Source organism: Rhipicephalus sanguineus, unplaced genomic scaffold (genome assembly GCF_013339695.2).
Source record: "Rhipicephalus sanguineus isolate Rsan-2018 unplaced genomic scaffold, BIME_Rsan_1.4 Seq964, whole genome shotgun sequence".
NCBI classification, from domain to species: domain Eukaryota; kingdom Metazoa; phylum Arthropoda; class Arachnida; order Ixodida; family Ixodidae; genus Rhipicephalus; species Rhipicephalus sanguineus.
In genome coordinates this window covers 850-28,818 of record NW_023616391.1, presented here as the reverse complement: position 1 = coordinate 28,818, position 27,969 = coordinate 850, and the positions used below count along the sequence as shown (strand labels likewise).

Genomic DNA, 27,969 nt, shown 5'->3' with positions numbered 1-27,969 from the left:
TCATTGGAAAAGTGGCGTTGATTGGACAATAGTCGAGAGTGACGCCCATCCTGGGGAATGAACGTCGAGGGCGATCTTTCCGAACATCAGCCACAGCTGCAGAGAGCCAGCAACCAAAGTGCCGACTGCAGCGCCCTGCAAAAGCACGAATTAGTGCACATAATTAAGTGCCTGAGTATCGTGGTCGGTGAATGTGGCGCGGCCACCGTAGAAGCCTGGGGATAACTTGTAGGAACAACACAGAGAACGTACTCGAAATGCCCAATCCTACAACGAATGTTAGCAAACTGATCAACATCTGAGTACTACTATGCGATTACCGGATGTATAGCGAGATCTCACTAGATACCGCATAGCAGCTTTCTCGTCAGAAAAGAGGCAATCTACAAAACGCTAGTCGGCTTTCCATTAGCTCTTTTTTGTGACCCTCGTTGTAGTACCTTTAATTAATAAGCATCACGAAACAGTCTGCGCACATGCTGGAAACGAGACGCATGCAACACTATCGTAACCATTCAACATAAACGCAGTGGCTTGAATGTGTTAAATTGGTGTCATGGAAACTGAAAAAGAGCACTTTTGCTTTATTGTTCTTGTTTTATTGGCACATTTCCGTGCCTTTTAGAGAACACGGAACATTTGAGTTTCAACCATCGATTAGCCGCAAGCACCCTTCGGTTATGTAGCCGTTGTGATCCTTCTAGATGCCATTTGCCCGCGTTTACTAACGTGCTTTACTTATTTATCATCCCACTAAGCAACAAGAACAACAACATATTCAGCATACAGAATGCATTACCTTCGCATTGGCCCACGGAAAAATAAGACCCAAGACGAAGAGTCCAACGAATGGTGCAGTCCCTCCGCTGTGCAGCACCAAAATAAGCTTGAACGAAAGAATTGAAATGAAAGCTGTTAATATAATTTGTCATGGTAATAGGAGCTGTGAGCGCTGTACTGTTATGAATACATTTCCAAACGGTTTAGTCAGTTGAGCGTTGAGAATTAACTTGAGAAGTGTGTAAGACCTTTGAAAACAGTTGCGTTAGAGGGTATCTGTCATAATAGTTAAAGGTGCCATGACAGTATCAATTTCGCGCTGCCCCTATTCATTTCACCTTGTTTTTCGTAGATCAAGTGACAACACTCTAAAATATAAGGTAACCGAATGGACCAAAGTGTAAGGTTGTGCACCAATGGCGAACGATTCTAATATTGAGGTCTCTGTCGCGGCATACGCATTTGATAGGCTCTTAAACTGCCACGCGGTCCCCTCTTTGCCTGTTGTAGTGGCAGTTGGAACTTGTTTATACTATAGCTTGCATTGGAAGGGGCACTGCTTGGAGTGTTGGTTCTACATGCATAAAATGCGGACTCGCGTAAACACATGTAATGCAATGAAGAAAGGAAATAGGAAGGAAGCAGGCGTGCAAGTTCCACGAAGAGCGGCACAACGCATGTCTATCAATGAACACCAGGCTAGCTTAAAGATGCACAATTTGCAACCTTTGCCCTATCTGCAAATCCACAGAACCATAATTTAGAAAGTGTTAAACAGTAATTCGAGTGGCGCATCTAAGCAACAAAAACATAATCATAGGATAAATATGCAACATTTACCGTCAGCGTCACCACCAGTCGCTGGCATTATCCTATATTCTCTGGTTAAAAGATCTAGCTCAAGGCATTTGAGATGTTCAGATGCATCAAAATGGGTATGTACAGCGCTTCAAGTAAAGAGGAACGTACACTCGCTTGAGACTTGCTTACCCGAACAGCTGAACCTAGGTGAGGCACTGCTACAGCACAAGCGGTGAGCACGCATCCAAAGAAGAGGGCTGGAGACAAAGACGGACAAAGTGAATACAGGTCACTACGCAGTCATTCGGGCAAGCCACGCACGCTCGGCCGCCTGGTGAACGGTAATAGCAACCGAGCATTAACGACAGGTAACACGCGACGATAAGGGACTACCGCACTCACGCACCCCTGCTGTAAAACAGGCACTTACGTTCGCTTATTTTTAGGGCAGTTTCTTTGTAGGTAACACTTATGGCTCCTCCACGCTGCTACTGAAAAAGTCACGCAAGCGACCATGAATGGCGACCAAAGAGCGACTCACGGCAATCGATGTTCACACAGGCAAGCGCTACCTGCCCATCGCGACACCTAAATGTCTCGCAGTTGATACCGTTCATACCTGCGCGCACTACCATAGTGACGCTTAGCCGTGCTACCAACTGTAGGGCTACGGAAACAGCGTATTTTTCACAACTCAACTTCACCTCCTCGCTACCATATGACCACGTAAATTGAGCGTAAGCGTGTATAATGTACCGTCCTTGCACTTTGCCTCCCGCTTATTAGTTCCGCTTATGTTTAAAACTGATGTCGCACGAGCGAAACCTGCAGAAGCGAACGAATGAGCCAATGTAGTCTCTTTTCGACCGAAGCTACAGAGACCGATTTGCGACTATGTGTGACCAGTCACTTCACGGACACTTTGGTCAGCGACCTCTGCTAGTCACCGGCTTGAATTAGCGCGTAGTATCATTTATTCCCTAGTTTCTCACACGCCATAGTTTTCTATGCCTTATGAACAGCATTAGATGTTTAGGGCATAACAAAAAGTGATTACGGATGACGAGTGTTATTTCTTAGCAAACACGATTTACGTTTGCCGAAATATGGATTAAGAAAAAAAAAACATGTATAGTTATCGAATGACGCGCGTAGAACGTGTGTTTATCACTTAATTTATCTTGCCTTATCTTAGTTTTTGCTTGCACGTGATGGCATCTGTCACTAGCTTGCTTCGTAGATAAATATTGGATATTAAGGCTATAATGAGGCGGCGCGTGGTGATGGAGGTACCGAGTGTTGCGCTGACGTCCATAATTCCTTCAGTTATGTTTCTTGCGGCATGCGACAACACGCATGTAGTACACTCCTCTTTCAGAAAACAGCTTCAATTAAAAGAAAAGGAACGTTTTTAAAGTCGTTTAAAATGCTGACTGAAAACAACATTTGTGCCATTACAGGCTTAGAAAATCCCCATAATCAAATACTATACACGCATTAATTAACTTCATCGGGTTCATGAAGAGAGCAATTGCTTACCACTCTTTTTTGTAAAGGCTGCTGCTTGCTGTGACGAAAACTTTCTGTACTGCGAAATTACGTCCACGTAAAACACGGCAGCTTGGGAGTTGATGATGGATGACACAGTGCTGTAGAAAATAAACAAACATAACCAACGTCATCATGCTTACGCCATTACTTGATCTGTGTGCTTTTTACAGGTTTACAAAGTTAAGACAGCATTCCTCACTAAATGATACTTAAAAACCTCGCCTTGTATAAAAACAGTCAGTGTGAATGGAACGGAGCAGATGTGTATTCGGCAAGAAGGAAAGTAACACGTTTCTTGCGTGCACTTGTGTGATTTAGGTAGTGACCCTTGTGATTCGCGGCTTCGGTCTTGAAAATAATAATTAGCCGTCGTTCAGTGACTTATAAGCAAAATATCAGTTCAACTGTGGAAGACGTAAGCACTACTTAATTGCACGGACATATTTCAAGTGCCCTACGTAAATTAAGCTATACAGGTGTTTTTTTAGACAATAGAGACTTTTTATAAATATTCTATGAGAGTAACACCCCAGTGATTTTCGCACACATACTCTATGTCGAGGCGAAAATACTTTGTTGCTACTAAAATGATATTGACGAGACTAATTAACAAAAGCTCGTTAATTAACTTTTTAATCATTGAATTGAGGGCAGCTTATATGAGAAAGTTGTGTTGCGTGCCAATTTATGGAATACCCATTTTTAGAAATCACAAAAGTTGCACGTAGTTCGAAATATTCATAATCGAATTTTCATGGCGAAATCGAAACTGATCGCACCCGGCACGCAGAAAACGCGGCCTCTCTGTTACGTCAGACCGGAACTCAGGGGCAGGCGAATAGCTTTACAGCGAAAGCTGTTATGAGATCACAACAAGGGCCGTTTTTGGCGCCGTGGTTGTCCGCCACCGCCGCCGCCGGTGTCCGTAACCACTATCGCTCGAAATAAGAAAAAAAAAAAAGCCGGCAGATCCCACGCATTGTGGGAATCGATGTAATGCGAAGCAGCCAGCAAAGAGCTGCATACATCGTCTCGTATGTCATTGAGGAAAATGCGTGTCATGGTTTTCATGTTAACTCTATTTTTATGTTCGTCACACAGTCACGTCGCGCAATACCAATTTTGGTGTATATCAAACTAGCGAAACTGCCGCCAGCGCTCCATGAGCGTGGCACGTAAGTCATGCTGTACATGACATGCGTGTCATGATTTTCATGTTATCTCGTGTTATTTATGTTCGTTACACGGTCACGTCGCAAGATACCAATTTTGGTATATATCAAGCAAGCGAAACGGCCGCCAGGCCCCATGAGCGTGGAACGTAAGTCATGCTGTGCATGACATGCGAGTCATGATTGTCATGTTAACTCGTTTTTATGCTCGTCACACAGTCACGTCGCGCAATACCAATTTCGGGGTAGATCAAGCGAGCGAAACGGCCGCCAGCGCCCCATGAGCGTGGCACGTAAATCATGCTGTACATGACATGCGTGTCATGATTTTCATGTTAACTCGTGTTATTTATGTTCGTTACACAGTCACGTCACAAGATACCAATTTTGGTGTATATAAATCTAGCGAAACCGCCGCCAGGCCCCATGAGCGTGGCACGTAAGTCATGCTGTACATGACATGCGTGTCATGATTGTCATGTTAACTCGTGTTTTTATGTTCGTCACACAGTCACGTCGCGCAATACCAATTTTGGTGTATATCAAACTAGCGAAACTGCCGCCAGCGCTCCATGAGCGTGGCACGTAAGTCATGCTGTACATGACATGCGTGTCATGATTTTCATGTTATCTCGTGTTATTTATGTTCGTTACACGGTCACGTCGCAAGATACCAATTTGGTTATATAAAGCTAGCGAAACGGCCGCCAGCGCACCATGAGCGTGGCACGTAAGTCATGCTGTGCATGACATGCGTGTCATGATTGTCATTTTAACTCGTGTTATTTATGTTCGTCACACAGTCACGTCGCAAGATACCAATTTTGGTGTATATCAAACTAGCGAAACGGCCGCCAGCGCACCATGAACGTAGCATGTAAATCATGCTGTACATGACATGCGTGTCATGATTTTCATGTTATGACTTGTCATTTATGTTCGTCATACAGTCATGTTACGCCATACCAATTTTGGTGCACATTCGATGAACCAAGCGACCAGGAGAGCAAAAGTCGTAGGCGGCTAGATAGATAGATAGATAGATACGCTCAAAGTCGCAGAAGTTCGCTAAGAAATGCTTCGCATTTAAAAACGAAATAAGAAAAAATTCCAGGATGGAATGAGGTTCGAACTTGGGCCATCTGCGTGGGAGCCCAGTGTTCTACCTCAGAGCCATGCTGGTGCTTGAAACTGCTTTGCAAAAAGACCTTATACCTGTTTCATGTCGAGAAGGAACCACATTAACATATGTAATGTAGCGTGGTAAAAGAGTAAAATAACAACCAAGCGTCACACAACGCGAATTCTGTAATTAGGCCTCACACAATGCGAATTGCGCAACGAGTGGTTTGTTGAATGCTTCCAACCCATTACAAAGGGCTCTTCCATAGTTCTCATCGTCATCAGCCACAGCATCAACAAAGTGCACATAATGCCTTACACCGGTTTAGCAGGTACCACGGTTCTCCGCAGAATGACGAAAAATTGCAAAGTGGCTGCTTCCCTACTTCACAAAAATTATGATTTATAGCGTAGTGGGTTCCTCGCAAGTGCACTTCTATTGGTTGCCAAGGAAGCCCATAAGGCTCCCATGATCCATTTCCTCAGGGTCTCAATAAAGTTAACTCCCTCTTTCTATCTCTTTCTCACGTTAGCGTATGTTATAAAGCGTGGTGGGAGAGTGAAATAAGGACCGGGCGTCACAGAATGCGAATTACGTAACTAATGGGTCCTTTAACGCTTCCAACCAATTACAAAAGGCTCAGTCATAGTTCTTCATCGTCATCAACTGTCGCATCAAGAAACTGCACATTTGTTACCTCGCTTCTCCGCAGAAGGACGAGTAGTGTCGTGGTGGGTGCTTCCCAGTTCACAAAATTATGATTTGTGGCGTAGTGGGTACGTTGCTAATGTACTTGTATTAGTAGCCACAAGAGAGTTCATAACGGGCTCTAGAAATGCCGCTCTTCGTGCTTTCGCTGTGACTGTGCTGCGCTTTCCGCGCAGGCCCGGCGTTTTTTTTTTTTTGCTTGTTTGTAGATTAAAAAAGAAAGAGATAAGCACACACATCACACCCAAACAATAACCTATTCGATCTTGCCGTTAAAGAAACACTAGTCAATCGATAAGCTCAAAAAATTTGGCGTTAAGTTGGCAGTAGTGCGTGTACCTTGTGGCGGCGCTGACAACACCTGTGAGGAAGAGCCCCGAGAATCCTGGAAAGTCGCCCAGATTTTCCTTCACGTAGTAAGGCAGCATCTGGCAAAAAAGGAGAAAGAGTAATGATCGAAACATGTACAACAAGCGACATTGCGACAACATTCAAGGGGGCGACACCACTAAAATTTGAAAGTATGGTTGCACTAGGTTTGTCTGAGAACAATTAGAATGGCCATGAAATATGCAGTGGGAACGACTAAAAGAGAAAACGCTATTGGTCATCATTTTCGACAAAGTAAAAAGAAGCAAGCTGAACTGCATTAAGTTTATGAACTAATTAGTTCATTACCTTGTAATAATTTTGAGATAAGTTATACAATGATGCTGTATTACACTAGTAGTAGGTTTTGCATTGGACTAATAGAAAGTTCCATAAGGTTTTACCTATGATGGAATTGTCCTTCGTATTAGACACTTTCGTCTTACACAAATTTGGTTCTTGCATAAAACTTTCTCGTTGGACTCACTTTTTAAAATATATTGGTCATATATATAGGTTCATGCTGGCCTATTACACGACACGTGTTGCTATACTCCACTTCCTTTGCTTGCTGCCTGTTTCTTGCGAGGATAAACTGTGAGGAGGAACTTGGCTCATTGACTGCTTGCTTGGGGGCATGGAGAGGGCTTCATTAGTTTTTTTTTCGAAGATCTGTATTTCTTTGTAACAATCGCTAAATCATTAAAGCAATCTGCTGTACAAATCCGCAGCCAATTGCGTTTGAGAGTTGAAGTTGGCTTCAGCGCACTAAAGTATAGTAAAACTGGCCCCTATCGCTCAACAACACACACAACTACACGCGCCTACATACATAGCCTTACTAATTTTGCTTCACTGACGACAGTTGCCTCACCAGGTCACTATTCAGCTTCACCGCGATGAGTCGTGCAGGAAAGAGCTTTTGGTAATAGTGCTCACATATCGCGAAAGTGTGTGTGTGTGTTGCGGAAACATATATTTTAACTTATAAGTCAAGTTTACTAAACCCTTCCGCAGACGAAATGATGCAATATCTATTGACATCAAAGAGCCGCGTCGTTGAGGACACGTTGTGGGTGGGAAGAATAAAAGTGAATGGCGGTCACCATCACCCACCACGTCAAGGCGGAACCTACGTGTTTGCTGGAAAATGACAACGTCTCTTTTGAACGGAACTCGCGAGTGGAATTGCTTTCGCAGTCTCGTTCGTGCAGATAGCGTATTTGGACAGTTCCATGTTTCGTAGAAAACAATGCGACGCGACTGTTTTGTCCTTGTGATTCGCGGCACTTTGGATCCATCAGTGTCGATCAATATGCACTGCTTCCCCCAGCTCCAAGTCTGCCATTTGGAGTTTATTATTTCACATGTTTAATGCTTCTGCTCCAATATGCAAGTGAAGTGGTCATTTTTATTAAGGGACAATGACACTGTACTGCAGTATTCACACTGCAACACAGTGTCATTGCCCTTTGTACGGTATGTATGTCGGGGAAAGTGCTGGTGAATGTGTTAGCAATTCATGCCTGTTTTTCAGCAATGGTGGACAAGATTCGTGCTTATTTGCATGCAGTTTTCATGCAAATGCGTGCATGTATAGTTTATGTTAGTTTTCGCCTGCCACCGAGTTGCCCTGGCGTGTCATTCGGCTGTCGTTTTTCATTATGGTAAACATTATTAGCTAACATATTACCCTATTACCATAGTAGTACATCGAGAGTGTTACGAGATTATTGCACGAACAAACCTGATAATCCACAAATATACCTAACAGACCAATACACTAATTACATTATTATACTTATTATACTAATCAACGGATATACCAATTAAGGTATTAGGCAAATACAAGTTTCAAGAACCTAATAGCATTTGCATTAGAACTTTTTCTAAGGTAGTAATTAAATATGTGTCATCACGCTGTTGCGCTAAAGGACGCATTACTGAACACAATTTCAGACTTTGCCGCGCTGCTACAATAACGTAAAGTGTTCGCTCGATCACCTTGAGTACAATAGAGTTTGGATGGTACCGACTTTTTAGAGTGAAACACGTCCTTAGACGAAAAAAAATTGTTCCTGTAGAGTCTTATATGTCACTCTCATTATGATTTCTGCCGACATTTATTTCAGAATGTCGTCCTGAGAAGTCATCGCGGATGAAGGCGACGAAGGCACTGTTAAAATTCTTGTCGACAACAGATTTGCACAGGTGGTCATAGGCGTGCGCAGGGTTCCCCATCAGGGGGGCAAAGGTTCATCGCAGCGCCCCCCCCTACTAAGTCAATGTATGGCGCAGATTTTGTGCCCCCCCCCCTCTTAGGTGACTAGAAGGGTCAATGTACGGGGCAGATTTTGCGCCTCCCTCTTAGGTGATTAGGGGGGGCGGCCCGCCCCCCCCCCTGCCCCCCCCCCTTGTGTGCACGCCTATGCAGGTGGTTATAGATCAGTAGTGATGTCGTGACGGTGAGCACTGCGACTTTGTATGTGTGTTTCCCCCTCTTTCTCTCTCTTTCTCTCTACTTCTAACTTTCAACCTCCCCCATCTCTCTGCGCAGTGTAGAGTAGCATACCAATAATTCTAGAGTGGTGAAAATCCCTGCCTTTCCTCTCTCACAAAAAGCCAGGAAAGATGGCTCCAGTTGCAAAAAAAGAGAGAAAATCACACAGAAAGCCAGTATTACTTATTAAGTTGGACACAGAAAAATTGATGGTCGCTTTAAAAAACTTTTCAAAGATACAACTATCTCAGGTAAATACTAAAGCTTTGTCTCTTAAAACCGTTGATTGATAGACGTAAGTATATGTTTAACTTTGTGGAGATTTATTTATTTATTTATTTATTTACTTATTTATTTATTTATTTATTTATTTACTTGCATATACTGCAGCCATAATTTAGGGCTATAGCAGGAGTGGGAACATTATACAATGCTAGTAACGCAGCAAACAAAGAAAATGCAAGAAAACAAATATACTACTAGTTGGGATAAAGAAATACAAAGAAAAAGAACGACAACTAAAAATGAAGCGATTTACATGTCAGCAACATGCTCCCAAGTGGTGAAACATCGCTTAGTGGTAACGAGCGAATGTTACCGGGCAGAGATTTACAAAGCTTTAGTATGCGTGAAAACAAAAAAAAAAAACTGCTTGAATGTGTTAGTACTAGCAAAGAAAGGTGGTATGGTCAAGGCATGGAAGCTACGGGCACAGCATTTCGTTATTAAATTGTGAGCCATTCCACTCTGTGAAGGGGATGACCTTCGAAGCTGTTTAGCAAATGACACGGATGTGGCACAGAATTTCGAATCACAGGCGATCACGCCCCTTGCAACTAAAACCGAAATGTCTTGCCAGGAAGGCCCCTTTTCAATTATATAATAATAATAATAATATCTGGGGTTTAACGTCCCAAAGCTATTAAATGATTATGAGAGACGCCGTAGTGGAGGGCTCCGGAGATTTCGACCACCTGGGGTTCTTTAACGGGCACCTAAATCTAAGTACACGGGCCTCAAACATTTTTGCCTCCATCGAAAATGCAGCCGCCGCGGCCGGGATTCGATCCCGCGACCTTCGGGTCAGCCGTCGAGCGCCATAACCACTAGACCACCATGGCGGGGCCTTTTGAATTTAACGCATGTTCTTTCAAAATTTTCCTTTTGAGCAGTGTGTGTTTGCGTCTTTTCTGTCAATTCTTCGTTCAGCCGCATTCTTGGTATCGTCGTGTATGGCTTGCCGTTTCGTGCGCTTGGCGTTTCGCTCATGATCTTAATTAGTATTTGCCGTCCGTGTGTTCTCTTCGTCATTTTTAGTGGACCGGTGGTGAGTGGTGGAGTTTGGCTAATATGTGTGGGACAGACGCTTTTGTTGACGCACAGGAAAAATGCGCGGAACGCTAGATATGAGTAGCATCGTTGTAAAATGTGATGAGGTTACTGTTAGCCGGAGGGAGAGTTAATTTATACGAATTTTAAGGCACAAGCCTTAGATGCCTCATCAAACGCGAAAATTGACCATCGGCGTCGGCGTTCCGCGGCGCCGGGGACCACACGAGTGATGCGAAATATCATCATCACGTGATGACGTCATCATATGACGGTATCATGACGTCACATGATGCCGTCATCACATGACATCGTAGCTTGGTCGAAAGTGGGCAGATCACGGAGGCAGTGAAAAACTAGGTGATGTGCCTCCGATCCTGGAGGCAATGCAAAACCACGCTAGGTGCACTAAGCTTTCGGAGGCTGGCGATGCACGATCAATACATCGATTGAGAAGGAAAAGAAGATGGCTTTGTCTTTCGAGTCGTCTTAGGTGAATGCATACGGGACCCTGGGAGTTTTTTATGTCAATTGTCAAAGGTTATATCAATTGGCATAATCTTGGACACAAGTTGCGTGTGGTCCAGCGGTCAACCTGGAAGACTGTAGTTCTTCATAAATAGGCGATTAAAAATATTTGTCTGTATGTGCAGTTGCGTACTTCTTTGGCTTTTGCGAGGTCATGTGCAAAACTTCATCTACATATGCTGACTGCCCTGTGTTATACATCTGGAGTTACGCTGTTGCTATACATCGCTTGCACCTACGTCACCTGACGTCACTGCTTGGAGCGAGTCGGCCATATTGGTGAACAGTGGTTAGACCTTGTTCACCAATATGGCCATATGAACATATAGTATATGGCAATATGAACAGCGGTTAGACCTCCACTATGGTTATATGCGCAGTTGTAGGCTGCTCTAATAGTAGCGTTGTAGGCTGCTATAATCATAGCGATAGCTGCGGAAGAAAGAAGCAGCCCACTCGTCTGAGCTTCGTTCGAATACCAAAGGTTACTGAAGGCCAGTGCGAGCGTATGAAAACGCTCAGCGCCAACCGTCGGAGGACCTTGCTGGCGCGCACAAGGCGTGGGAATTTCGACGAAGAAAACCCCAACGTTCATGTATCTGGAGCGCACTTCTTAGTAGGCAAGCGAAGAAGAGAGGAGATATTGCCGCAGAGACTACCGACAATAAGTTTTCTCTACCAAGAAGCCAGCGGGCCGCTGGGTTAGCGTCCGCAACGTCTCGCGCCTGCTCGTGCTTCATGTGGCCGCGCAACGCATGCCTCTCGCGCACGGTCACGAGACTGTGAGTTGACCAGCGGGCGAGAAGAAGAAGTGCGTTCGTCGAACGGACACTTTTTATGTGTGGCACGCTATAGCGGACTCCTTGATTTTGCACCTAGTTATCTGGGCACAAGTTCGCCTACAATAAACGAGTGTTTGTGTTTCCCCTCTTCAATACGCTACATTCTGGTGGAGGTGCGGGGTATGATTGGAAGTTCCCTGGGTGCAAGAGAGCGGAGCCCTGACCCTCAGCGACTGGAGCCTGGTGAACTGACTCCAGTACACCAGCGTGCAAGCCGCCGCTCCGAGGAGACCCGCCTAATTTGGACCGCTCCCTACTGCTCCGGCAACACAGGCATCGTCCACTGCCACGAAAGAACGATGACCAGCCCGGTGGACACCGAACTCATCGTGTCTCCACCGTGGCATTGCCTGAGCCCTTCCACGGTGATAGTACGAAGATGTGGAGGATGGTTGGAACACTTCGAGGCGGGTGGCGAACATCAACGGTGGGACGAGGCAAGAAAACTGAGCCGCGTGTACTTCGCGTTGGAGGATGCAGCGGGACCATGGGTATGAAAACCACGAAGCGGTGATACCGACCTGGCAAGAGTTTCGACGACATCTGGTCGCTACGTATGCCAGCACCGATCGTGGAGAGAAGGCAGAGAATTCTCTCCAGTCCAGAAACCAGCGCACGAACGAGAGCGTTGGCATGTATATCGAGGATATGTCCCGCCTTTTCAGACGCGCCGATCCGAACATGACCGAAGAGAAAAAACTGCGTCACCTGATGCGAGGAGTCAAACAGGACTTATTCGCAGGGTTGGTTCGCAACCCACCACGCACCGTTGCCGAGTTCCGCAGCGAAGCCACGACCATAGAGCGCGCATTGCAGCAGCGCTCTCGTCACTACAACCGTGATGCCAGTAGTGTACCTGCAGAGGTCCTTTCGACAAGCATGGGCAGCAACAGCGAAGCGCTGAGGGAAATGGTACGATCCATTGTAAAGGAAGAGCTTCGAAAGCTTCTGCACCCACAAGTTACGCCGACAGTCTCAACTCTTGCCACTGTTATTCGGGATGAAGTTCGTCACGCCATTCTGCAAGCGGAACCCGAGGCGCAACCTGTTCGACTCGAACAGCCATTGCAGGAACGTCGAGTACCAACGTACGCCGACGCTTTGCGCAATCCGTCGGTGCACAGTGCTTCGTTTGCAGCCCCCGGTGGCCGTCCATCGGCTTCGAGCGGCTCACCTTTTCAAGGAGATCTGAGGCCACTAAAAAGCGACGTGTGGCGCACACCCGACAGGACGCCGCTTTGTTGTTCATTGCGGAGGAAGCTGGACACCTTTACAGAATGTGCCCATACGAGAGTCGGTCTCCGCGGGTTTTCCGTAAATGCGCCATGCCCCGAAATGGTGAAAGACCCGTCGAAATCGAGGACTACTTGTCAAGGCATCAATTTCCAGCTGCTAGTTTCCAGCACGAGCCAAGGTCACCAGCGCCTGCTCGTTCTGATCGCCCAAGCCCTCGGCGTTCAAGTTCACCAACTTCAAGCTCAACAAGGCGCCGTTCAATGGAGTCCCCGTCAGGAAAACTGAAGCCAGCGACCTGGGGAGGCAAGGCCGCTGATGTCCGACAAAGCGAAGATCCTCCGTCAAGGCCCCAGCGCAGCAGCGACGAGCAGAATACGAGGACTAAGATAAGTAAAGAAAAAATTTCTTCGGACTTGCGCGTTACCGTAGACGGGTGTGAATTGAACGTTTTAGTCGACACAGGTGCCGATTATTCAGTCGTAAGCTATGCTATCGCAAAGGACTTAAAGAAAGTTTTGGACGCCTTGGAGTGGACCACAAATACGTACTGCTGGGGGCCATCTCATTACACCTCTGGGAAGATGTACCGCAAAGAATCGGAATTCAAGGTTCTATTTACGTCGCTGATTTCGTCGTACTTCCAGAATGCTCGAGGGACGTAATACTTGGGATGGATTTTCTGTTGGCGAACGGGGCTATAATCAACCTGCAGAATTCTAGCGTTTCTTTCTCGACTAAGCTGGCCATAGACACGAAGGAGCCGGAGTGTCCTGCATTGCGTGTTATCGACGATGACGTAACGGTGCCACCACGATGCAGCGTGCTGGTTGGCGTAAGGAATGACGCATTCGTCGACTATGAAGGGCATAGCGGATGCCAACGTCGAGGTTGCTGCTGAAGAAAGGCATTTGCATAGCTCGGGGCATTATTCAGTTACGTGGTGGGTTGTGCCAATGTATTGCTCACGAATTTCGGAAATGAACATTCAGCATGTTGCAAGAAACACTGCCATTGCCTTTCTACACAGTTTTGCAGCTGTGACAGATTTAAGTAGCCTGGCGTCCAGGACCACCCTGCTCAGAAAATGTGCATGATGTCGGAGGGACAGTTGCAATCAGCCAAAATCTGTCGCCAGCCGAGAAGAAAATCATACAAGACCTGATAAGAGATTTTGCAGGATGTTTCTCCACCTCGTCAAAAGTTCGGCGCACCCAGGATTGTTAAACACAGAATAATAACAGACGAAACAACAAGGCCAGTATACCAACATCCGTATCGAGTATCGCCGAAAGAACGAGAGGATCATAAAGGGTCAAGTGCAAGAAATGTTGGAGGACGATGTCATTCAGCCGTCCAAAAGCCCATGGGCATCGCCGGTAGTTCTTGTGAGGAAGAAGGACAATACGTTGAGATTCTGTGTCGACTACCGCAAACTGAACAGCGTGACCAAGCGGGATGTATACCCCTTGCCTCGAATCGATGATACATTGGATCGGCTCCGGAACGCAAGATATTTTTCTTCATTGGATTTAAAAAGCGGGTATTGGCAAATTGAAGTGGATGAAAGAGACCGTGAAAAGACTGCTTTCGTAACTCCGGACGGCCTGTATGAATTTAAAGCACTCCCATTCGGCCTCTGTTGTGCGCCAGCGACATTCCAGCGCATGATGGACAGTGTCCTCTCGGGCCTCAAATGGCAGTCTTGGTTTAGTCTACCTGGACGACGTAGTGGTTTTTTCGGCAACGTTTGACCAGCACATAGAGAGACTACGTTTAGTACTTCAGGCTATTGAGTCCGCTGGCTTGACGATTAACCGGAAAAGTGCCAGTTTGGATTTGAGAAGCTTCGATTCCTGGGTCATGTGATCAGCGCTGAAGGTGTTGGCCCGGACCCCGACAAGACTGCGGCCGTCGCACGATTTCCAAAGCCAAGAGACAAGAAAGAGGTGCGTCGATTTTTGGGTTTATGCGCTTACTATAGGCGATTTGTGGAAAATTTCTCAAAAATTGCCGAACCTCTAACAAGACTCACGAAGGAGGAGATACCGTTCGTTTGGCATGCTGAGCAAGAGATGGCTTTTAGTGAATTGAAGCAACGTTTGCAAGCCCCCGCCTATCCTCGCCCACTTCGACGAGACCGCTGACACGGAAGTCCATACAGATGCAAGCAATCTCGGCCTCGGCGCGGTCCTCGTCAGTGGCAAAATGGAGCAGAGAAAGTGATAGCGTATGCGAGCCGCACCCTTTCAAAACCTGAAAGAAATTACTCCGCGACAGAAAAAGAATGCTTGGCAGTCATATGGGCTATCAGCAAATTCAGGCCATACCTCTACGGCAGGCCGTTCCGTGCCGTCAGCGACCACCACTCACTTTGTTGGCTGGCAAGCTTAAAAGACCCGTCGGGACGACTTGCGAGATGGAGCCTCAGGCTCCAAGAATACGACATTACCGTTGTATATAGGTCTGGCAGAAAACACAACGATGCTGATTGCTTGTCACGCTCGCCACTCGACTCTACTCCTTCAGAAGAAGAGGACTTCCCATTCTTTTGTGTAATGGAAACCTCAGAAATTTGCCGAGCATCAACGGGCTGACACAGAACTGCTCCAATTGATAAAGCATCTCGAAGGGTTTGACGTCCAAGTTCCACGCGCATTTAAGAGAGGATTATCCTCATTCTGTCTCCGAGCTAATGCACTCTACAAGAGGAACTTTGAGCACAACAAGGAGAAGTTCCTACTCGTTGTACCGTCAGCCATGAGGCCTGAAATCTTAGAAGCTTGTCACGATGAACCGTCGGCGGGCCACTTGGGCGTCAGTCGAACATTCGCCAGAATTCACCAAAAATATTACTGGCCCAAGTTGTTTGCGTCTGTGCGGCATTACGTGAAGACATGTCGCGAATGCCAAAGGGCGCAAAGCACCACCCCTCAGATGGCCGGCCTTCTCCAGCCCATAGACCCCTCCTAAGACTCCATTTCAACAAGTGGGAATGGACCTTCTCGGACCCGTTTCCAATGTCGTCATCAGGGAAAAGGTGGATCGTCGTCGCGACGGAACTATTTGACACGGTACGCTGAAACCGGCTGCCTGAGCGAGGAACGGCAACTGAAGTTGCCAAGTTTTTCGTTCAAAACATAGTTCTTCGACATGGTGCCCAATGGTCGTCATTAACCGATCGAGGAGCAGCCTTCACATCTGCGTTGATGCAGTCCTTGATGACGAGTGACTACTACCAGTCATAGAAAAAGCACTGCATACACCCACAAACGAACGGGTTGACGGAACGCCTAAACCGAACCATTGCTGACATGCTATCGATGTATGTGGACATTGAGCATAAGACGTGGGACGAAATCCTGCCATACGCAACTTTCGCCTACAATACGGCCCTACAGGAAACTACCCGCGTCCCCCCCATTTCAGCTGGTCTACGGCCGCACTGTCACCACGACACTCGACGCGATGTTACCAGTAGACAACGACAATTACGAGCCATCTGAAGTTGACGACTTTCTACAAAGAGCTGAAGAAGCGCGCCAGCTGGCACGACACCGAATAATTCAACAACAACGCAAGGACGCAAGCCACTACAACCTGCGCCGCCGAGAAGTTCAGTACCATCCAGGCGATAAAGTGTGGATATGGGACACCAATAAGACGCCGCGGGCTCTCAGAAAAGCTCCTCCGTCGGTACTTTGGTCCATATAAGGTTCTCCGACGACTTAGTGACCTAAACTACCAAGTCATCCCCGATGGACACGAGCGCTCAAAACGGCAAAAACACTGCGGAGGTCGTACACGTAGTGCGCATGAAGCCCTATTACGAGAGACAGTGAAAACGCTCCCTTCTTGTCTACTTCCCCCCATCGCGCATCGGGACGATGCGTATTCCGGAGGGGGCTAATGCCGCAGAGACTACCGACAATAAGTTTTCTCTACCAAGAAGCCAGCGGGCCGCTGGGTTAGCGTCCGCAACGTCTCGCGCCTGCTCGTGCTTTCATGTGGCCGCGCAACGCATGCCTCTCGCGCACGGTCACGAGACTGTGAGTTGACCAGCGGGCGAGAAGAAGAAGTGCGTTCGTCGAACGGACACTTTTTATGTGTGGCACGCTATAGCGGACTCCTTGATTTTGCACCTAGTTATCTGGGCACAAGTTCGCCTACAATAAACGAGTGTTTGTGTTTCCCCTCTTCAATACGCTACAATATGAAGACATTAATTATCGAGGATGCTCTTGGTGTTCGTAGGAAAGCCGTCCGCGTTGTTCGACGAGACGAACCCAGACTCGGTGCCGTCTCTACGAATTGGCTACAGCTTCAAGCATGCAGGCGCTGCGCGACATGAGCGCGCGGAAAACAGCGTCACGAAAAGCGGCAAGCGGTGGCCGAACGGCGCCGAGCACAGGCCGATGCGTGTTGATGAAGCTGAATACGGTTCGCTCTCCATGACCGTCCGCATGCAGTTACAAAACCCTCAGCACTACGTTCCCACACGCACGTATACATACATCCCTATATGTTTAGGATAAAACGGACAGCAAAGGGGACGCGCGTTCGAAAAACGCGCTGACGCGTGGGCACCTCGCCGCACTCGCATGTGAACTAAGCGCAAACATCAGCATTTGTTGATTTAGCAGCGTTCGGGCATCGCTATTTGATAACTCGGGGCTGGCAAATGGGTCAATTCGATGAACCGTTCAACTTACCTCTATAAGCACGATCAAATTTACGGTCGCGAAGCTCCTTTGCAGACAGGCTCTTTACCCAGCCGCTGGTAAAGTAGTTGTGCGACTCCATTGACTTTTACGCCTTTATTTCGCCCAGAGCAACAAGGTTAGCGCTGAAAACCAATAGTTCACGATGTCGCCGTGCGACACTTCTGGGAAGGCGGAGATGTTCGAAGTCGTGTCCGTTCCGGGTCGAAGTGTATAGGGATCCACTCAGTCGCACAACCGTACCTTTTCCTCATAGCGAGAACACGCTCGCGTTATGAATCCTGAATAGTACGCAGCATTTAACGGCTGCCTTGTGCCAACCGGCTCCATGATGCAAAATAAACGGCCCGCGAGAAAGAAAGTGACCGTGGCAATACGGCTCCGTCAGCTCCGTCGTACTGAATACTGTAGTCGTACGGCTGGTACGTACGGCTTGTTTGTGCGGCTGTTCTCCAATATGGCACGCAGTAGGACCGCAGAATGGTGACGTCACGTGCAACAATACGTTGCCAACAACGTTTTAAATTAATTTTATTTCGTTCTTCTTTGTTTTTTATGCTAACTGACGAGGGGCAGCAGATGCCATCCAAAGACACCAAAATGTCATCTTTCTAGTTGCACAAGCAACGAGTGACCTCTTGTTTCTCTTCAAGCACTTCCGGTCGAGTACTTACTTCCGGTTATAAGAATATATTCACGAAAATTCTCATAAAAATGAATCTGATATGAAATCGATGGTTTTGGTTCAAGTTAAGAGTTATAATGGTTACATATGCTATCGGAGCATAAGCTCACTTAAGGTAAGGGCCAATCAACTGTCAGGATAATTAATAAAAGTTGATTGAACGAGTTCATTGAAAAAGCAGATAGTTTTTTGTGAGCAGCTAGGATCGTTGCGGAACCTGGCGGTGCAGATCTCAACCGCGCTCTTCTTCCTACGCAGTCTCTGAGATCTGCTTCGGCAGTGCGACGAAACACAAAGTTAACACAAGGAATACACAAAGGTACACGAACGAGAATGCCGAGATGTGAGTGCCATTACCCGACACCTAAGTCAGGGATTAGGGTCGCCTCCATTATTTTATTTCGTCAGTGAACACAAAAAGGTGGACATTTAGTTTTCACAGAGAACCTGAAGTAGGTACGACTAGCGATATCTTTATTGTTAACGAAGCATAACTCTGCTATAACTCAACCAGAAAAAGAACAAAAGAAGCACAATGTTGGCATTATTCGTCCATAGTCACCTGATCAAGCTTGGTGATGGCACCAGACAGAAGCGGGTCGCAATCTCGGTACCAGTAGACTAGGGCTACAGCCATGCCGGCCATGATGAAGTTGTACAAGGCGTTCAACGTGACGCCTATGTAGGTGATGCTGCATTAACGGCAAAAAAAGAAAGACAACACAAAACTGTTAGAAAAAATATTGGGCATATACCGCAGACAATATCAAAAACTCGCGTATGGTAAGTGCTATGATAATTTTAAGGCGTAAGCCTTAGATGCCTCATCAAACGCAAAATTTGGCTGTAGGCGTAGTCGTCCGGCGGCGTCATCCAGCGATTAATTTAATGACATTCGAGTTCTTAGGGTACATGTTTTCAGTCTAAACCGATTCAATGATTCACTTTAGTGTACCTTTAAGAACTAAGCAAAGTCAAAGCCCGGCCCAACCCGAGCCCGCCACCTCAAACCGGGGCCCAACCCTAAGCGTTAGCTTCAGGCCCGAGCCGGCTCGGGACCGCCGTGAAAACTGCTTTACCTCGCCCGGCCCGGCGCACCGGCTTGGCCGGGCCCGGGTTTTCGGGTAGGCCCGATCCCGTGCAATGCTCTAGCTCAGCCTACGGTACGCATATCACATAGTTTGTGAGGAAGCACAGCCATAGTTTCGTCATATTTCCGAGAATTACATGCGACGCTTTCGGCTATTCAGATAAAGAACGTTACAAGCGTTCGTAAAGGCAGTGCCTAACGCCATGGAGACGCACTAAACGTGTTTGATAACAGCATAGTGTAATTACTGATGTCTGAATAAGGTTACTGCTAAAATTACGTGTTTACAAACCCGAGTTTGCTGTTATTGCAAGACCGTGTGTCAAGCCGCTTGGTTAGGGCAGGGATAATTTGCATCGCAAATGGCCGTACGCTTCCTGCCATTACGTATGCTTTCTGCGTACACTTTCTGCTGCACAAATTAGATCGTATACGTGGGTTTCGACGGATGCGTCCTGGGCGCAGTGCTATTTTTTATTAAGAGCCGCAGAATAGGCATGTGATCAGTCAAACGAATACTACTACTTCATGGGCACAGGAAAAAAAAACTAAAGGCGAAATCGACTAAACGAGAAATCGGTTCATTTGACAAGCGGAAATAAAAAAGCATGGGTCAGTTAAGCTCGATGATAATGCTTGTTTTCATAAATGGGTGATAGATATATGAGGTTCGACGGTGGAATTTCGCGTCCATAAATATCATGTGGCCAAAAGGTACCCACTTTCTCATGAAAAGTCATTTACTATTGCCGATTCTTCGGTTTTAGTGCATACTTTCACTCTAGGACGATTCTCGATACTCTAAATTACATTGCATTGATACGCTTATTGCTTTTTTACTACTTTGTCGAATAAATAGCTTCTCCAAAATATATCTTCCTAAACTCTACAATTTCCGTCCTCGGCAAGCAGTAGCAATTCAGTCTATTTTCTGTAGAGTTCCGGGAAGCGTAGGTTGAGAATAAAATGAGGCGGCAGAAAAACGGACGCCCTTGGCCCTCGTTGCTTATTGAGTATCAAAATCATCTGCTTTTCATCTTGAATGCAAGGAAAATTAGTGATACTATTTGGTTTGACGACCGAACAGAGCAATACCTGCTTTTCAAAAATTGATCCTTTGTGCGCGTCCGAACAACGTGTTGACCACGCCTTTGGTGCGCTCACACAATGAGTGCAAGTGGATGGGCGCTAACCGTCACTTTCGCATAAAATGAAGATGCCACCGCCTGTTGCGACAGCCTGAATGCGTCAGTGGGATATTCATTCATCGACCGGCATATTGAACTGACTGAATAGAATTCTGGATATCTTTTTGTCTCCTGACAGTGTGCATTCGTTTCTCCGGACACGAATAAAGAACTTGGTGACTTCCTAAGAGTGACTTTACTCATTTACACAAAATTATTGTATATGAACGCGTCATGAAGTGCCTGGAAGCGGCCCAATATAGACTTGTGCTCGTGTGGTTAAAGTCTTTTCGTCTCTTATTGTCCTGCCGTTTTCTTAATAATGAAGTCCGATACACTTCAGTAACAAAGCTGTTCGTAGCAGTGCACGATGCGATCGAAGCTGCCCACATCTGTATTGACAGCGGCACAGTCACACGCACAAAAAAAAGACAATACGATGGATATTTGCCGTTCAGCAGATACACGAACGCCATAAGTTTTCACGTGGGATCAGCACTGTCGACTGAGTGCGGACATTGTGTGCATTTCGTCAAGGCCACAATGCAATGTCCCACAAAGTCGCCCTCTCTGCATCTATCTATCTATCTATCTATCTATCTATCTATCTACTATCTATCTATCTATCTATCTATCTATCTATCTCTATCTATCTATCTATCTATCTATCTATCTATCTATCTATCTATCTATCTATCTATCTATCTATCTATCTATCTATCTATTCTATCTATCTATCTATCTATCTATCTATCTATCATCTATCTATCTATCCTATCTATCTATCTATCTATCTATCTATCTATCTATCTGGAGGGGGGGGGGCAGAAGCAAGACGAAAACCGAGAGAACGCAATACTTGGGGGCTATTTCACCAGTGTACAAGGCGAAGAAAAATGCATGAGTGTTTTCTTCTGTCTCTCTGGGTTATAGAGAGATAGCATTGCAACACTGGTTGGCGGTTGGTTGTTTGAGGAAAGAATAGATTTTAAATTATATGCAGCTGATAATCCAGCGAGGGGCCGTCTCTTTTTCCCTTTCGCATTTTTTTTTTACTTGGCGACCATGAACTCAAGACGTTTTCGAATAATTCCTACGAACCAATCTCGTTTGCGAACAAAGATCTCGTCATCTTTTTTTTAAAGAACAGAACGCGAGTCTTGTGCACACCGGCCACAAAAAGAACTCTCGCGATTGAAAAAGAACGGCGGATGCGAGTCCCGGCACATAATTGCTTTCAATAATAATAATAAAAAAACACGTCCCTAGCTTATTTATCCCCACACTTGGTCCCTTTTATTCTTTCCCTTTCTAAATGTAAGGCCAGGTAATGCCATTTTTCAAAGAAGCCTGCAAAGCTCCTTTATCTCCTTCCACGAGGACGAGTGCGTCGGACGAACGAAAACGTCGAAATGAATGTTCGGAAGACGAGAGTGCTTCCTCCTCTAATTTTTTTCTCTTTCAGTTTAGCGCTCTGTCTGGTCTGTTTTTTTTTAAGAGCTAGACACTTCAGAGCGCCGACACATGCCCTAGTGCCGGTTCTTCGTTGTCGATTTCTGTTTGCGTATCTCGCAGCAAGCAGCGCCGAATGAGTGCCAACTGCCCGTCGTCTCCAGTCTCTTCACGCATGATATACGGGCAGCCCTTGCTAGCAATTATGGAGGTGATAGAAAGTTGGCTTGCGCGTATTATCTTCGCTTACAGCAGTTTCCTTCAGCTATCTACTAGCGTGGAACTTGTCAAGTGCATATTACTCGAGACAAAACTGACGTGCCGCCGGTACCATAATGCTTAGACACGTAGGTGCTCTAATATATCTAAACAGTTCACCTGTGGAAGACAGCTGCCGGCCAGCTTGTCGAGGAACCGACTATATACGGAGGCACGGAATATTGGAGTCGACAAGGCTCTAAAGGAGCTAGCAAGGAGCTTCGCCTTGCGGTTGCATGTACAGCCGCGTAGTGATCCTCTAGGACGACAAGAAAACTCTATTACCCCTTATCGAAACCACTGTTCCCTGCGTTCGTTCTGTTTTTGTGAAGCACTCATTTTCGTTGCCTACGAACCTCACGTGCTCAAAAAAATATTTAAAAAAGTGGCGCCAGCGCCACACCAAGATAAATTCGATCTCTTCGCATTTTTAAACCTTGTTAATCTTACATAATACATACGGCGAAATTACAACAGCGAGGTGAAAAGTTCAACCGCCAGTGTTGGTAGACGTCAAATAGCATAGCTCATATTATTTCGCGAATAACAGATGCGTATGTACTCTTCGCCGCTGCCTTGCGCAGCCCCAGCCACGGCGACCAACTTTGGGCTGTCTAGCAGGCCCGCGAGGCGGCGGTGAGGGAAGGCCTCGACGTCCCCACGTGGGAGACCGAAGGCCCGGTCGCGAAAGCTCTGCAGGACTATCAATAAGTTGTTACCAACCCATAACAGATGCGCGTGTGAACACATGCCAAAGTGGTAACATTGCTTGGTTAGTTTATGCGGTTTCACGTCCCAAAATCGACTCAGGCTAAGAGACACTGTAGTGGGGACACAGGAATAATTTCAGCCACAAAGGGTTTCTTAACGAGCGCCTTAAGTCTACGTGCACTAGTCTTTTTCGTTTAGCCGCCATCGAAATTAAGCCGCCATGACAACTCGTGTTCTCGAACTTAGCAGTGCAACACCTTAGCTGCTATGCTACGACGCGGGTATCCGCGAACATCTGGTGGCGAAATGTATGTCAGCACAAAAAGAATATTGCCTTCCAATACACGCTGCGAAACTGTTTGGTCAGCGTAGCTGGGGTATCACCTCATTCAATAACTAACGTGCAGTCGCCGTGAACGATCGCGCAATCCGCTACATGAAATGCTCGACAGTTTTGGAAAATTCTTGACATTCCATTGAAAAAGTCACAATTTCGTCACAATTTACATCGAAGTAACGCTAGCAGCTAAGTCCTTCAGAATCCGATCTGGCGTAACTCTACAAAACGCTGGCTTAAGGGAATACGGCCGCTCAAGCGAGCGAAGAGGCTTATGTGCTGTCTGTCGCTTCAACGCGAAGTGAGCGGGGAGAGAACACCACGTACAAGGGTATGAGCCGTCTGCTGATCTCCGTCGAGATAGCGCGCGCGACCACGCCCGTTTGATCAAAGCCCGCGGTTCCTGCATGAGTGACGCAAGGCGATATGTGATATTTATTTGAGATCACAAAAATTATTGAAGAATTGAACCGAAAACGTATTAAAGTAGGCCTAAAAATGAACATGATAAAGGCAAAGATAATGCTGAATAGCCTGGCGAAAGAGAGAGAGTTCGCGATTGCAAACCATAGATTGGAGTGTATACATGAATATGTATACCTAGGTCAAGTATTAACAGGAGAGCCTAATAACGAAAAGGAAATTCACTGAAGGATAATAATGGGCCGGAGCGTATTCGGCAGGCACTCCCAAATAATATCAGGAAATCTGCCACTGTCATTAAAGCGAAAAGTATATAATCACTGCATACTGCCAGTTGTAACATATTAGGCTGAAACATGGAGGATAATAATGCAACTAGAGCACAAGGTGAGCACTACGCAGCGTGTAATGGAACGAAAAATGATGGGATTAACATTAAGAGATCGGAGGATGGCAGAACGGGTCAGGGAACAAACAGAGGTAGCAGATATCCTAGTTGGCATCAAACGAAAGAAATGGACCTGGGGCTAGCCACGTAATACGTAGGACAGACAAGAGCAGTGGACAGTAAGAGCAACAGAATGGTTACCAAGGGATGGGAAACGCAGTCGAGGAAGGCGGAGAGTTAGATGGAGCGACGAAATCAAGAAGTTCGTAGGGATAAAATAGAATCGGCTCGCACACGATAGGGTAAACTGGAGATCATCGGGAGAGACCTTCGTCCTGCAGTGCACATAAACTAGGCTGAGAAGGATGAATGATGATCACAAACTCTGAGTATTATAAAAGTTCACATGAGAACTTCGAGCTTTTTCAAAACAGGTTTTTTTTTCTTCTGCGGAATGATCAATAAAGCCCACAATGTAGACACGTATCTTCCCCGAGAAAATTAAGCATAAATTTAAGACTACGCAGAGCTCATTTCACGTCTCTGTTGGTCATAGGTCAGCAAAAAAAGTTGGAGCTCACTCAGACTCACTCAACAAATGTATTCTGCTCCGAGGGCTCACTCGGACTCAAACTCACCAAAATTTTCCTCAACCGGACTCACTCGGACTCACACTCACCAACATATCGCTCAGCCGGACTCAGTCAAAGTCAGATTCACGGCTTGACTTGAGTCTGAGTGAGCCTGAGTGAGTCGACTCATGAGTCCATGAGCGTAAGACTACCTTTTTTCGATCTCGGTGTCAGTGCTCCTTAATGCCAATATGTCACATAATCGGTGCTCTACGATACGTCTTTTGATCTTATACCTTCAAATACGAGTTATTAGTAATCCAGTAAGGACATTTTTATGAAATACCCGACTCACATGAGATATTTTTTATCAAGAATATTCCGTGAAAGTTTGCGGGGAAAAGTCATGGCACCCTCCCAATTCACGTCTCTGACCAATAAATATTGATGTGGCGCATGAACGTGAATGCGTTGAGATCTGTGTGTATAGACTTCGGTATAAACGTAAGCCGATATAAGGTTGATAGTAATGCTGAAGATGAGTAGATAGGACCATAGGTCGGCAATAAAGGTGCAGCTCACTCAGACTCACTCAAGAAATATAATTTGCGCTTAGGGCTCACTCGGACTCAGACTCACCAACATTTTCCTCAACCGGACTCACTCTGACTCAGGCTCACTAAAAATTTCCTCAGTAGACCTTTTTCAAGCACAGGAGCGCCACCAACGGGCACGCAAGCGCTCATGGGGAATGTGTGTACGCCGCAGCAGCCGCCGCGACGAGCGCGCGGGCCTGGCGCTGTAGCTTACCGCTTGCGCCGTGCCAGGACTTCTTAGCACAGTGAATTTGGCAAGGTGCAACATGTTACTGCGCAATTCAATCACAAACTTCAGTGTTTAGCTGCTACGACCTCTCGACGATTTCCATCTGTCCCACTGTTGGGCTATAGTTGAGCGGCTCAGAAGCGTCGCCTTTTATTTAACGTCCATCGACACTGTCGACGAGTACAGTGTGAGGTTCTGATATTTAAGGAGTACACTAGAAAGTGTAGTCGGCATTTGGGAAAATGAGATACATTCATGCGTCGCTCGCACCATATAACGATAAGTGCCTACTAACCTTCGTTGGTGCCATAACTACAGGTTGGAATAATACTTAGAGCGAAAAAAGAAAGGAGCAGTACAAGGAAAGAAATGCACAAACCAGCGCTCACACACAACTGAAAGTTTATTGAACGCGTGAAAAAAAACATACAAAAATGGGAGCGCGTAGCGCGTCTTAAAGAGGCACAAAAAGTCAAACAACCAAGGCGCGTGCTTACAGTCGATTAATAAAGTTGAATTCCTTGTCTTGTAACGACTGAGAAGGTTGACTGACACAAGTGTGTCGTTATTTGTGACATGATATGCCTCCAAAATTTCTCGCGTTGTCTGATTAGGTTGATGGTACAAAATTACTGTGCTTTCGAAGATGGGATTACATTTTCATGACTGACATAGCGATGCGAGATGAGACGGCTCCATTCAATGAATTTCGATGCTCGCTGAGGCGCGTATTAATACATCGACCACTCTGGCCGATGTACATGTAGAAACAAGAAAGAGAAATTTGCGGTTAACTCCTACACAATTTACAAAACAATTGGCATGCCTCTGACCGCATTTTTCTTTGTCCACCGCAGACCCCTGCGACCTTAATGCGACTAAGCTTATTTGGGGCGGCAAACAGAACTTTCACCCCTACATCGCTTCCCTACGTTCTTCAGGCCATGCGACTTCTTATACATAGTGGTAACTGCAATACTTCTAGTTTCTTCATTATTTACGGATGGAGGACGTCCGTGTTAATCTTTCTTTGCCATGTGAACGATTTTCGCAAACCGATACAACGATACGCAGGATATCCCGCCTCTTTGATCACTTTGCAGTGGAAACTACTGCTCATCTTATGTGCGCAAGTTTTCTTCCAATGCCGTGCGTAATCATGACATAACGATTCCTCGTTTAACAATATTAGAATGCGCCGATGCGAAATTAAACACCGATTTCGCTGAACGCGGGCTATACTGCCCGCAAACATGCTCCGCAGTGAAACTTAAAGCATGTATCAAGAAACTGCAAATTATCAGAGCAATGCATCTCGCAAGTGAATTCTAGTCCCATCCTTTTTCTTTAAACACGTTTAGAATGTGCTCACTTCTTTGTACAGCGCGTGACTTGTCAATTAAGATCAAATAATCATCTGTATACCTGAACACTGTAGCACCTCTACAGTTTGGTTAAACCGATCACGAGCCGCTATGACATTAAATGCCATAGCGGCTTGTGAACAAGTAATCATTGAATAAATACGAATTCGGTGTTCCAGCACACATCGCTCACGAAAGCACGTTTTGACTGCATGTATCGGCACTTATGTGATAACTCGCATGCCGCTTAACTGCTACTTCCGGTATACATCCGCTCGGTAATATCTACACTTACCGCATCATTCCTTTCGCATTTCATGAGTAGAGATACATGCAGGTGCGTTGAGACGTGTAGTATTTAGGATTTAATAATGGACAACCAGGCGATGCGTTTTTTTTCGTTTGGTGCTCCCACGGCGCCAACGAGCAGCGAGCGACGGAACAGCCGGCGGGCTCGCCGTACACACTTTTCCCATAGTGCTTCGCGCGCCCGCGGGGGGTTCTGGGATTGCTTGAAAAAGGTCTATAGGACTCACTCGGACTCAAACTCACCAAAATATTACTCACCCGGACTCACTCAGACTCAGACTCACGGGCCGATCTGAGTATGAGTGAGTCCGGCGAGTCGACTCACGAGTGAGTTCGCCGACATATGCTGTTGGTACAGGGCATTCATAGGTCATACATCGAGATGTTTGCGTGCTCCCGGTGCTGCACCGAAAAAAAAAAAAACATTGAATCGCAATAATTTGAGGTTCTTCGGCATTGCACTTTACTCTGTGCGCATTAAATCTGAGTCATCATCTGAGACAAAAATAGTAACTAATATACGCAGAACAGTTTATTTTCCTGATATAGTCTAATGACTAGGGTTTTGTTTGTAACTAACCTGCTTGCAATCTGAGTAATAAACATGCAAGTTACCTCATCCTCCTTAGATGCGAACATGCTGCCTTGCTCCCAGCATTCTGTAGAATTGATGCAGCACTGGCGATGCAAATTCTTGTGCGTGCGCGCCAT

General features: G+C 46.1%; 1 protein-coding gene across 1 annotated transcript; it reads right to left on the bottom strand.

The window, feature by feature from the left end:
* LOC119378762 (sodium-coupled monocarboxylate transporter 2-like) lies at nucleotides 1-27,969 on the bottom strand. Its single transcript, XM_049411812.1, has 7 exons — nucleotides 27,839-27,969; nucleotides 18,905-19,034; nucleotides 6,475-6,563; nucleotides 3,121-3,230; nucleotides 1,771-1,838; nucleotides 800-886; nucleotides 1-135 (listed from the first exon to the last, which is right to left on the bottom strand). The coding sequence occupies exons 1-7, from the start codon at nucleotides 27,967-27,969 to the stop codon at nucleotides 1-3; spliced, it is 750 nt and encodes a 249-aa protein (XP_049267769.1).